At 33.9% G+C, this 12,558-nt stretch overlaps 2 protein-coding genes across 5 annotated transcripts in view; both read left to right on the top strand.

Moving 5' to 3' along the window:
• Positions 1 to 823: 823 nt before the first annotated feature.
• On the top strand, positions 824 to 11,404 carry LOC126868705 (glycine receptor subunit alpha-3). 2 transcript variants are annotated; one of them, XM_050624494.1, is made up of 9 exons: positions 824 to 1,303; positions 2,627 to 2,771; positions 3,031 to 3,113; positions 3,270 to 3,413; positions 3,593 to 3,675; positions 4,256 to 4,390; positions 4,649 to 4,749; positions 5,122 to 5,436; positions 6,384 to 11,404. In XM_050624494.1, the coding sequence occupies exons 1-9, from the start codon at positions 1,209 to 1,211 to the stop codon at positions 6,567 to 6,569; spliced, it is 1,287 nt and encodes a 428-aa protein (XP_050480451.1). In that variant the 5' UTR covers positions 824 to 1,208; the 3' UTR covers positions 6,570 to 11,404. The 2 variants fall into 2 exon arrangements, with proteins under 2 accessions (XP_050480451.1, XP_050480452.1); XM_050624495.1 differs by having other exon boundaries at positions 827 to 1,303; positions 6,417 to 11,404.
• LOC126868677 (laminin subunit beta-1) overlaps positions 11,345 to 12,558 on the top strand; it is a 15,550-nt gene continuing 14,336 nt past the window's right edge. For all 3 annotated transcript variants that reach the window (XM_050624416.1, XM_050624415.1, XM_050624414.1), the window contains exon 1: positions 11,345 to 11,492. The gene's annotated coding sequence lies outside the window, so the exon portion shown is untranslated. The remainder of the gene's footprint in view (positions 11,493 to 12,558) is intronic.

Genomic DNA, 12,558 nt, shown 5'->3' with positions numbered 1-12,558 from the left:
CTGTGCTTGATATTCTGTTCTTCACCACTCGTTACGCGCTTCTCCGTGGAGTATTCTAAACCTAGCGAATAGACACGTTTTCATCGTGCGGAATGAATTCTGCTAACGAATCTCCGGCAATGAAAAACAATTTAACTGTTCCACTGACACCTCTGTCGTGTTGCTTTTAAGTATGATGTTCTTGCGAACAGAGAATAGAATAGAAAGTGAGCGTGAGAAATTAATTTGTGCTATTCTATCAACGGCTTAATAATTTCTGTAAACAGCATTAAATCCCAAGTGCTCTTTAAAATTCCAGGAAACAAGTCTACTGAGAAGAAAAATATGTAATGACATCATGACGTAACGACGCGATGCGGGCGAACGAAACACGTGCGAATTCCGCATGGTCCCTTATTCATCGGTGCGTTATTCTTACCTCGCAGTATTCATCGTGGCAATTAGCATGCGGTGGTGGAGTGTGTTGCGAGTTGTGCGCGATTACGGCACCTATCTAAAGCGGAGGATGTCACGGACATGCCGCATTGGAGTAAATTCGTGTCGTTGGAACCATCTCGTAACGCTTTAGGGACCCACCGGGGATTACCACCACTTCTTTCAACACGTCGGTCCTCGCGCGGTACTCTCTCTTTCTCGACCCTTTCCAACCCCTGTCTTCGTTTTCTGTACACGTCACCAAGCTCGCGAGAGTGAGTTACCCCTTCTTTCCCCTTTCTTCATCCCTCTGTATCGAGTTAAGAGGAAGAAACGGCGGGGTGGCGGCGAGGTATATTGGGATGTACCTCCGGTGGTACTTGCTGGTCCACCACCTCCATCGCTACCACCACCGCGCTACCATCGAGCATCCACCTCCACCTCTGCCTCTCTACGAAGCAACGATGAGGATTCTGCAGCTTCGGCAAAGTCGTTTGAAGAAGTCAGTCGACGGTTGTACGTCCTCGCGATTCGGGGAATAGCGGTCGGGGGAAGAGAGAAGAAAGAAGCAAAGGAATCGCAGTCACTGTCACCAACTGAGAACCGCCTTGTCTTCTAGTCAGGGGCTGCCGCAAACGACCTTCTTTTCTCCTTTCTCTTCCGTCTCGCCTTCTTCCTCGTTGTTCGTCTGTCGTCTCTCCTGTCCGGAACCCTTTTTCGCTGTTTTCCGCTTCGCTGTTGGTTCGTTCCGCTTCTGCCACAAGGAAGATGCGCTGAGAGCTGATCGACGAAGAATGTCGATGGATGAGACGCATGGAGGCAGCATGGTTTCCGCAATCCTTTCCTCGATCGTGCTTCTTCTCCTGCTCGGACGCACCGCAGACGCTCAGTAAGATTCTTCTCCGTAGATGGCCTCTTCCTCTTCCGCTTTTACAATCGACATTGCCGGCCATCTTAAGCTCTTCCGCAAGGCCAGATCCTCTCCTTCGGTTTATATCTTTGTAGCAACATTGTCGGGAATTCCAACATCTTAACGATATATCTCGTTGAAGGGACGTAATTGTAGAATTTTCTTGTTTTACGAGTAATTTGTTCGTAGGAAATTTATTGTTGGTAAGAAATATTCCCCACGAATGTAGGATTCTTTGACGCAAAGGTGCAATAACTATACCGAATACCGTTGTTTTTGCAGTTATATTTTTTTCCGTGTCTTAGAGTTTGTTGGTTTTCTAAGTGGAAATTTTTGTTATTTCCTTGAGTAAAATTTTAGTTCCAATAAGGTTTTTTTCGAGAGACAATCTGGAACAAAATTGTAATGCTTTTTGTTTACTAGCAAAATATCAATTTTTTCATATTCAGAATAATATTCAGGAAGTTGTAACAAGTAGATATTTTTTGATTACTTCTAATGAATTTTCCTTTAGTTATATCATGTTCTCAATTATTCATTTTCCAATGAAAAAATAGCAATAATACATACGTAAAAATTATTAATGTAGGCATCTAAATGTTTTTTCAAATATAAATAAAATATTATATTTAGTCGGTATATGAAATCTTCAGAACACCGCGAGCAAAGGATTCCAAACCCGATGAAATCACCACGAAGAATTTGAGATACTTTCGAAGAAATTCGGAAGTAAAAGTTTAAAGTATTAAACAAAATTGCAGTGAAGTCGATAAAGCGCAGTGTGTATCGTGTAATAAAACTGTTGTTCGTGTCAAAATAATTTGATAATACCTAGTGATAGTTCCAAGTAGTTGTGCAAATATGTGTATGATATTAAAGTGTCGCAAAGCAAAGTGTTAAAAACGGTAAAAAGATAATCAACGAACGCGAGAGAGTGTGGAGAAGCAGTTCCGAGCTTTTATGAATTTCAGTCGTGATTTTTCGCTTCGTGTGTTTCGTACACAGTGTGTTAAGAAACATTGAAACATACAGTGAAATCTCATTTTTCTTTCGCGACGCTAGAAGACTGCAAGTTAGAAAATAGTGAAACACTTGTGAAAGAAATTTCTGAAAGTGAATCCGAGAAAAATCGCTTAAGATTTTGTTTCGTTATAAAATTTTGGTGCTAACAAGATATGAGGATAATTCTGATTTATGGATTACTATTAACACAAAATATTTATGTGGAAATTTATACATAGATTATATGATTCGATTAACAAAATGTCTGAACTTTTTTGAAATTGCGACCCGAAATTTCAGGAGGAGTTTGGAGTTCTTCGATCTGCTGCCGGAAGATCCTAAACTGTACGATAAAATGCGACCGCCAAAGAAAGATGGACAGGCGACTATCGTTTATTTCCATGTCACTGTTATGGGTCTTGATTCCATAGACGAGAATTCGATGGTAAGGTGCAATTTTTAAATTAAAAGGCTTTTTTAAATTCACTAACCATTATATCGTTCTTAAACTGCTTATGGCCTTAACATGGATATGATTTCAAGTTCAAAGAGATTAATTTTTACGTCGCTGAAACGATTTCAAAATGTTTACTTTAATCGTAAATGCTATATTCTGTTTCACAAAAGAAATTAGAGTACTTGAACTTTAATGGGTAATTGATATTAAACTTTGATATGTCGATTTTCGTGATTTACTTTTGCAGACCTACGCAGCTGATATATTCTTCGCTCAAACTTGGAAAGATAACAGACTACGGTTGCCAGAAAATATGACATCTGAATACAGGTATGTGGAATTATCATGATTTAATTTAAAAAATATTGTTTTCTTAGTCGAAAATTCCAGTTAATGGAAAATATTTTTAGGCATAGTGTTCTTTATACTATTTTTTTTTTGTGCTTTATAAATATACGTGAAAAATGATCAAATGTATCGTTCAAGATTGCTGGAAGTCGATTGGTTGAAGAATATGTGGCGGCCGGATTCGTTCTTCAAGAATGCCAAATCGGTGACTTTTCAAACGATGACTATACCGAATCATTACTTATGGTTGTACAAAGACAAGACTATTTTATACATGGTCAAGTAAGAAAACAAAAGCTCCAAGATTCTCAATACTATCGTCGATCATTTTTATTCTACTTTTACAATGGTAGTAATAGTAGTATAATTTGTTTTAGCTCTTGATTAGAAAGCTTTTATTTCTCACCTCTGTCTCTTCTTTTTCTTCATTAAGGAAACAAAATTTTTGTACGATGTTTTAGATTAACGCTGAAGTTATCCTGTGCCATGAACTTCCTGATCTATCCTCACGACACGCAAGAGTGTAAATTACAAATGGAAAGCTGTGAGTGACACTTTCCCTCTATATCAACTTCTAAATCCTTCACTTTATATTTTATCTGTAGTAAAATAGAATGTTAGCGCAACTTCCTCTTATATCTTCCATCGTTACCATACACTTTATTTTATCCTCACTTCATAACGATTGGTCTTCGTCATCTTTGCTCTAATCTTACCATTTAATTCGTTACAGTTTCTTCCATACACAATTCTCAGGACTTTTTACGATTTCCCTCTATTATTATCACACAGTCTACTTTATCTCCACTTTTCGATAATACATTTTTATCCGCGTTCCAATTTTCCATCCAATTCGTCACGATTCCTTAAAACATAGTCACGTCTTTGAAGCATCAAACATGGAAAATGATCGATAGATATCGATAGAAAATGCGGTGTCGTTGATATAGTGTAAAAAAGTCCTCGAAAGACGTCCAATATTAGCGACAATCGAGTTGAGTCAAAGGAGATCGGACAATCGTGTTTCATTTCGGAACGGTACCGTAGACCTGCATGAATATTCCTTTAATTTTACGGAGTGAATGCCGTGCCATTTCACAAGGACAAAACAACTCGGTCAACAGTATCGCACACGACGGATGAAATGATCTTCCAATGGGATCCTGACGTGCCACTCGTCGTCGATGAAAACATTGAGCTGCCACAGCTGCAACTGGTTAAGAATTACACGGCCGACTGCACGCAAGTCTACTCTACTGGTAAGTGACGCTTCGTGTCGCGATGTCGTTTTTAGCCATGGAAGAAAGAACGCTCTTTTCCTTCCTAATTAACTGTTTTAAATCGAAATCGAAGAGGAACGTCAACCAAGAAACAGTTTCGCTTGAAAGTGACTTTCGTGTGAATGGTGTTGTTCGTGAATAAATGTTAATGTTTGGCGTGTCTTCGCGTTATTAAGAAAGGTTCAGAGTCGAGCGTAGACGAATTAATAGAATTAATTGAAACTTTTTAATGTTCAGGTAACTTCACTTGCCTCGAGGTAGTGTTCGTCTTGAAACGTAGACTTGGCTATTACTTGTTTCATACTTACGTTCCTACCTGTCTAATCGTTATCATGTCGGTAAGTCCGAAGTTGAAATACGGATAATAAAAGATGTCTTGTTTTTCTGTTATCATAGAACACACTATGCTTTTAAAATTATTAACATCCTAGATATTTTTTCTATAACGATTAATCTGATTTTTATTTCATTTCTACAATCCTGCAATCTTACTTTGTCGTATTTAAATATAGACTAATCGATCTGTTTCTTAAAGATACAATCTCTTTCTTCATATTTCAAACTCTTGATCCGATCTTAATTATACTTCATTCAACTTCTAACACTTATGGGGACAATTTATCATTTATTTTAATACTTTTCCTATTAATCTTGTAACATTTATAACGTTACCTTTGTTTCGAAATCAGTTATACTTATATCTTGCGTAGTGGGTTTCCTTTTGGATAAAACCGGAAGCGGCGCCAGCCAGGGTAACGCTAGGTGTAACTTCCTTGCTGACCCTTTCGACGCAACACGCGAAGAGTCAAGCTTCTTTGCCTCCTGTTTCGTACCTAAAGGCCGTGGATGCGTTCATGTCGGTTTGCACGGTCTTCGTGTTCATGGCGTTGATGGAGTATTGTTTGGTCAACATCGTCCTCGGCGACTCGGATACGCCTCCGAAACCAGCGTCCCCGCCTCAGCCACCATCTTCCAGCGGCACCGATGCCGCAAAGCTCGATAAAATTTTTGACATCGCTACTAAGGTAACGCCTGGATGAACATCTAAATGACTCAGACAGCTTCTGTGCCTCGGAGAAAGAGGATAAAAGTTCGTTCTATCGTTTGCGTTTCTGAAAATTGCGTAGAAAGTACGATTGGCTTAAAGAAAGTTGATTTATCCAAATTTATAACGTTTTACGTCCATCGTATCATCTTTTACAACAAATGTTGATACCTTTTTATCGTGTCTTAAATAACATCCCAGACAGATAGTTGCTGGATAGTTTTAAAGATAATTCTAACGTAAGTAGTTTTTACAATTATTTGAAGAAGCTTGTTACTTTGCAAAAACTTTGAAATTAAATAAACTTTGATTCAAATCGATAGCTAAAACACAGTCATCTTCTTTAAGAATCATAAAATGTAGATTTTTACTTCATCGTGCTTTTACGAAAGAGATAATAGAGCAATTCTATGTTAACATCTGCAACTTTGAAAAAAAAGTATGTAAGATCGTTAATCACGTGGTAATTCAGGTGATCGATTCTGAAGTCTGAAAGTCGAGAATCGATTTTCAACGTCCTGAGCTACCGATCTTTCTCCATCAATCCTTGACGTTTTGAATAATTACTCTTTCTTCTATGGTTTTGTCTATCTCTGATATTGCTCTCTGACCGTCTGTTTGGGAAATGAGCGTCTCTCAAAATGGCTGTTCGTAAAACAAAGAAAGTCGTGCTGTCCGTGAAACGGAGAAAGTTCCTATCACTCTTGAACTCTAGGGAGTTTTCAAGTATATCGAAGTTAATTTAGTCCAACATTTATTGGCGCGGCGAAGAAGAGAAAGAAGAGAAAGAAATTAGAAGGCTCCTCTATAGAAGGTACGAAAATTATTTCACCGCGTTATCGACCACGCGTTCATCTCTCCGCGGCTCCGAGGCACAGAAGCGTTGTCTGCACAGCGGCAGTTCAAGTTGCGATCGTTATCACGCAGGAGAACACGATATTGTTATCCGGCCGATCGCAGAAATCGACAACCGGTCCACCGCCAGGCCCTACACCTGCCCAAAGGGCGCGAATGCGTGCCCTCAACATCGATCGAGTCTCGCGTGTCTTCTTCCCTTTCTTATTCGCCGTATTAAATGTAACTTACTGGATAATGTTCGCCGAGTACATTTAAGCTATCGTGGAAACCGATTGCAACGAGCTCGAACAAATAGAAACGGAAACGTCGATGTTGAAAAACGAGATATCAGACGAAAAGGAAGAGACGACGCTGGAAGAAGATACTGAAACGAATTCTGATCGTAGCTATATTATTCTTCAAGGATACGGCCGAATACAATGTTTTGATTGAGAAAGTGTTACTGATCGAAAGTCGATTCTGAAAGTGAATCTTCATTGATATGCTTGTTTTTGTTCAGGTCGTTGCCCTAATTGATAGAACAGTGGTAGAGATCGAGGGTTTCAAGTTGCATAGAGTAGATGGAAGAATCTTGGTACAATGAAGAAGAACGTGTAGAAGCAATAAACAAAAGCGTTCTCTTCTCATAAAAAAGGAACGTTGCTCAAAGTATTTTGAAAAATCTAAAAATCGGAAAAATTGTTGAGGTCTTGTATATATAATTTTATAAAGTTTACGTTTGAATGGAAGTAAAAAGTATCAAACTTAACTCTTTCTTTGTGGACAAAAATTGACTTTCTTCTCCATTGCACCGTTATTTTCAACCCACTCTACTTAATGAATACACGTGATATATACTTCGTATAATAAAATCCATTGATTACAAATGTAAACTGTGCGTTCATTTATCGAATCGTAACTCAAAGGAAAATGAGAACAAAATAACGGCAGAAAAGTGATACGAGAAAATAAGCGATCGTTAATTGTATTCTTTTAAAGGCATCGATTAATACGCTGTTTTATCCTTTTCATTACGAGCGAACGAAAGGAGAAGAAAAAAAAAAGAAAAAATGATCGATGCGTCTGAGTGAATATTAAAGGCTGTATGACTGTATCGAAGAATTTGCATATATATTCGTTCGTGATAAGTGGAATATGGAACTGTTTGAATGCACCGTTTGACCTGTTCAATAATTTCACAATCGTTTCACGTTAGATTACAAAAAGTGAAATATTGAGAAAGCATATTAAAATATCCGAGAATCTACTATTAAATTGTTTTAAATTTATAACTATACCATTGTTAAAAGATAACACGTGTTTTGTTGTAAGAACTTAATCATTGGTGATAAATGTCGCTGAATTAATTGTTAATAATTGATAACTGTAAATCTAATTAAACTAACTAGTAAATTAACAGTGGACAGGTGTTGTAACAAGATCGTTACATTCTGCTCGCTGTCATTTCGTTTATTAACGATGATTATCAAATACGAGAAGATATTACTCAAGATTATTCTCATATCTTTACAGCTAAAACGTTTCTGTAATGAATATCCTTGTTCCGAGAAAGCTTGATCGTCTCGTTGTAATTTTTGAAACTTTTGCTTCCGAGATTATTTGTAACATGTTTACCGTGTATGTCACAGTGCTAAGATATCAAGGTAATTGCAAAATACGGAATTTAAGTGAAATACATGTCGTTTCAGAAACTTCGATGAGAAAATATCAAAATTGTTATGGAATAAAATTCTAAACTCTAAATCTTTCTTAGCGAAATTTTATCGCGGTGGCACGAATGAATAAAAAATGTAGACTATATATATATATATATATATATATATATATAGTCTACATTTATAGATACATATCTATATACATAAATAATCTAGATATACAATATAATATATATATTTATATTTATATATAATATAAATACAAATTACAATAATTAATATAAATTATTATTTATATTTATATATAATATAAATATAAATATATATAATATATATATATATATATGTATAATGTAGTCATGATATTAAACAGAAGAAGGAGAAAGAGAAGAGAATGCAGTACTAAAAACGTTCACAAAAATACGGGAAACATTGAATGAAACGTAACGTAAAATGGACTTAAATTAAACGTTTCGAATAGAAAGATTCGAATCAGTTATGTTATAAATGTGGAAAAATTGTAGAATTATGGATTTCTAGTACGTTATTTAACCTAATTCAAATCTCCAGTATTTACGGATTTTTACATAACTCTGGTTCGAAGACTTTTAATTAACGCTATGCGTTGAACGCACTTGTACAGCAAATAGACGTAGCAGAACACTTGTTTCGTTTGAGAAAACTGGTACAATACTATATTTACGACTCCGGCCGAAATACGATGACGTTTACTCGTAAATGTGTCATACTGATTTTCTCTTTTTGGCCTTTCGTACAAGGGGTGCCTAAATTTATTTCTGACTGTCATAAACTTTATGCAGCTCTATATTTGAATTTTTTACTGTTTATCTATACTATGGATCATAAGTTTTATTTCCGATTACCACCTTTACCGATTATCATAAAAGTTTTTATATTTTCTAAAGTGTATATTATATTTCTTAATATTTCAGACATTTCATGGTTTTTCTTAAAGTTCTTGTTTTAGTTGTACACACACGCAAATAGCACATCATAAATATAAAATCAACTTTTTTTTTTTACGCGGGGAACTCCTCATGGACCGCGTGGTAATGTCGGACTTACCGACCAAAACCCCACGATGGTCGTACCATGCGCGTTGCGGAGAGGGCCCTGGAAAATATAAAATTAATCTAAATACAAGTTAATTATACATATTGGTAATATAGAATTAACACTATCTTTTTCAGTATTACAATTTGAAGGATAGTAAGTAAACAGCTATATTTACAAATCACAAGTAATTATTGTTTACCTGCATGCAGTATATATATGCAGTATAGTTTGATTCGATTTAATTATTATTTTGAGCAATGAGACACATAATAATAATAATGCACTAGAATTGAAAGACAGGTACGTTTGAAGTGCATGTAGATTAGAAATTACACAGTTAAAAGTGGTCGTTTTAATAGAAGTAGGAAGAATTTTTCTTCTTTAAGTAACAGATAGATCTGCGCGTGAATTGTTAAAATTTCTGTAAACTAATTCCTTAAGAGGTGGTATCGAACTTATGATTGATAGTATGTGTAATACTGTTAAAACCAATAGGTTGAGAAACATTCAAGATGCATTCATTTGTTTAAACTTATAACGCGTAACAAATTCGGAAAAATGTAAACATAAAAATAAAAAATGTCATAATTCGAGTTACGAAAAAATTTACGAATCAATTTTTATTTAAATATATTTGTTTTATTAATTTTTCAATTTTTTTGCGATCATCGGATTACCGTTACTATATTTGAACTCGAACAAAAGTTCATTATTTATTCTACGTTTAAAATACGTTGAGGGATGTCCTAAATATTAAAAATTGCGTTGCTGTTGAGGATCAGTCTTCTATGTTCTCAAGGATTTTGAGAATGCATTTTTTCCGCTCTTTTATCTCTCACTAAAACACGGCCACCTCAAAGAGTTAAAAGGTGACGCGCAAATAGACATCCCTGCTCTATATTTAAGAAAAAAACAATATACGCTGCGGTAATTTCTACCATTTTTAATTTAATATTACTACTATTTCATTTCATTAAAAAACTGATTGATAAAAACGATATATGATATCGTTTTGAATACTCACCACGATCGATTAAAATCGATGTTTTAGTTTTCTCGATACGATATTTATTTTTAACGATAACATATTTCGATAAAAAATTAAGGACGTTAATACGATTGTTTTCGCACTTTGAATGAAATAAAATTTTAACCAAAACTTCAAACAACCTATTGTAGAATATAGAGATCCAATCAATCTATATATATTATGCTATTAATTATTTGCTAGTTTTTTAAAGGTACGAAAAAAATAAAAAAGTTTTAAACTAATACCCATAATACATACAATTATTGAATTTAAAAGGAGTTCGTCCGCTGATCTAAGCGGAAAGAAAGAAACAATAAGGTCTATTAGCAAACGTAAAAGATTGCCTTAACATTACGTTTCCTTTAGAGCAAAATCATTTTCAAGCGCATCATTGTATATTACATAATATTTAACATAAGAATAACGTTGCCTATAACATATTAAATTGATAATGATAACTGTATCAATTTTGTGGTTGTTGAATTCTTTACTTTTCTATTTTCTTTTACTATTTTGCTTTTACCTTAATTTGGTATGTGTTTGATTTTGTTAATTAGTTCATTTAGTTTAGTTTATTCCATTTACAGCGATGCGATTCATTTATTCTATTTCGGATTAAATGTTTAGAAGTCAGAAGGAGAAGGTTAATACGTTGATTACAAACTCCCACTCAAATTTTTAAATTTTCAAACTTAAATTCATATTTTATCTCGTCTTGATTCAAATCTTCAAATTGTTTAGCTAAGTTTACGTTGGTAGAGAGATATTGGTTAGGTTTTAATCATAGACGATGTACTGCATAGATCTAGCATCTCGTATAATTTGATATCATGGAAACCAAAACACCGACCATATAACAAATTTACGTTTAATAAATTACATATATATTATTTATATTATATATATATAATTATATTTATATAGATAATCATATATATGTATATATCCTACCACTGAAATTGGTAAAATGAATATCGTTTTATGTCATTTATATAAAAAAATATATCTTTTCTGTGATGAATTAAACTTACTCTACGTTAGATCGGTAATGTTGGAAGTGATACGAAAATGGTAACAGTTTGGCTAGTCTTTGAATCATGTGACGCAATGTACGTGTTGAGCTGTTAAATGATAGATCTATCTTATGCTTCGTCTATGGTAGTTTAAGTATCGAGTACAAAAGTAGTATACAAAACCAGTATTCGTGAGTGATTTATATCAAAATACAATAATTATTATTATAAATCATTAACAATGCGTAATATTGAAATAAAAGCAAAAATTGATGATCCAGACCTTAAGATTTCTCGAGTTGTACAATTAACAAAGCAGAACAGTATCGTGAAAGTCATGAAACAGCATGATATTTTTTTTAAAGTCAAGGAAGGAGGAAGATTAAAATTACGAAAATTCCAAGTAAGAAATTAATTACGTTTTTACATAGGATTGTTACTTTCTTATTTTTCTATATACATATATATATGTATATATATGTATATATATATATATATGTATATAGATATAAACTATATACATATAAATAACAGTGTTTATTATACAAGGTTTTAGAGAATAAATAGTTATACATTTTTTAATTCCTGTTTCTATTTCCTTCCCTCTTCATATAACAGTAATTATCAATTCGATAGAAATATATATTAGAACCAGATGCAAAAGATAAAACAGGTCAAAAAGCAATGACGATGCTTTCAATGACACAGTAAAATATGAGAGGATAACTACTACTATTGATCTTAACAATCATCTAATTATGTAATAAGATAAATATTTTTCTCACATAGGATGATTCAGGAGAATTAATTTACTACAGAAGATCTAATAAGTTTGGTCCAAAGCTTTGCGATTATGAAAAAGTAACCCTAAACAAATTTGCTTGTAGTCATGTCGGAAATATTTTAAGTGCATCAAATGGTCGTCTAGGCATTGTAAAAAAGACTAGAAAATTGTATATGATTGGTCAAACTCGTGTACATATTGATGATGTTGAAGGTTTAGGAACTTTTTTGGAATTAGAGGTTCGTAGAACCACAAGGAATGGATCATTACACATTTGCACCTGTAAAATAATATAGTAGTGTCATTATTTTAGGTAGTCTTGACTGATGAACAGGATATAGAAAGTGGTGAGAAGATTGCTCAGGACTTAATGTCTAAATTAGGTATAAAACATGAAGATTTGATAGCAAATGCCTATATAGACCTACTACTTAATGAATCTATTAATGAATCTCCTAATGAATCTACTAATGAATCCAAGTTGTAATAAAATTATATTTTTTACACATTAATGTTTTTGTTATATTTTGTATGATTATTAAAAAAATGTATAACACAAACAAAATTTAATTTTTATTTTACTAAATAAAGATGTTACATTTGTTTTAGTGCCAATTAAAATAATAATTTTATTATCATTGAATGTTATTTGTACGTTTGAACAGTTTTCAAAGAATTGTTATAT

The sequence above is a fragment of the Bombus huntii genome, chromosome 8 (assembly GCF_024542735.1).
Source record: "Bombus huntii isolate Logan2020A chromosome 8, iyBomHunt1.1, whole genome shotgun sequence".
Taxonomy (NCBI): domain Eukaryota; kingdom Metazoa; phylum Arthropoda; class Insecta; order Hymenoptera; family Apidae; genus Bombus; species Bombus huntii.
The sequence above is the reverse complement of the archived record's forward strand: the minus strand, read 5'-3'. Positions and strand labels throughout refer to the sequence as shown.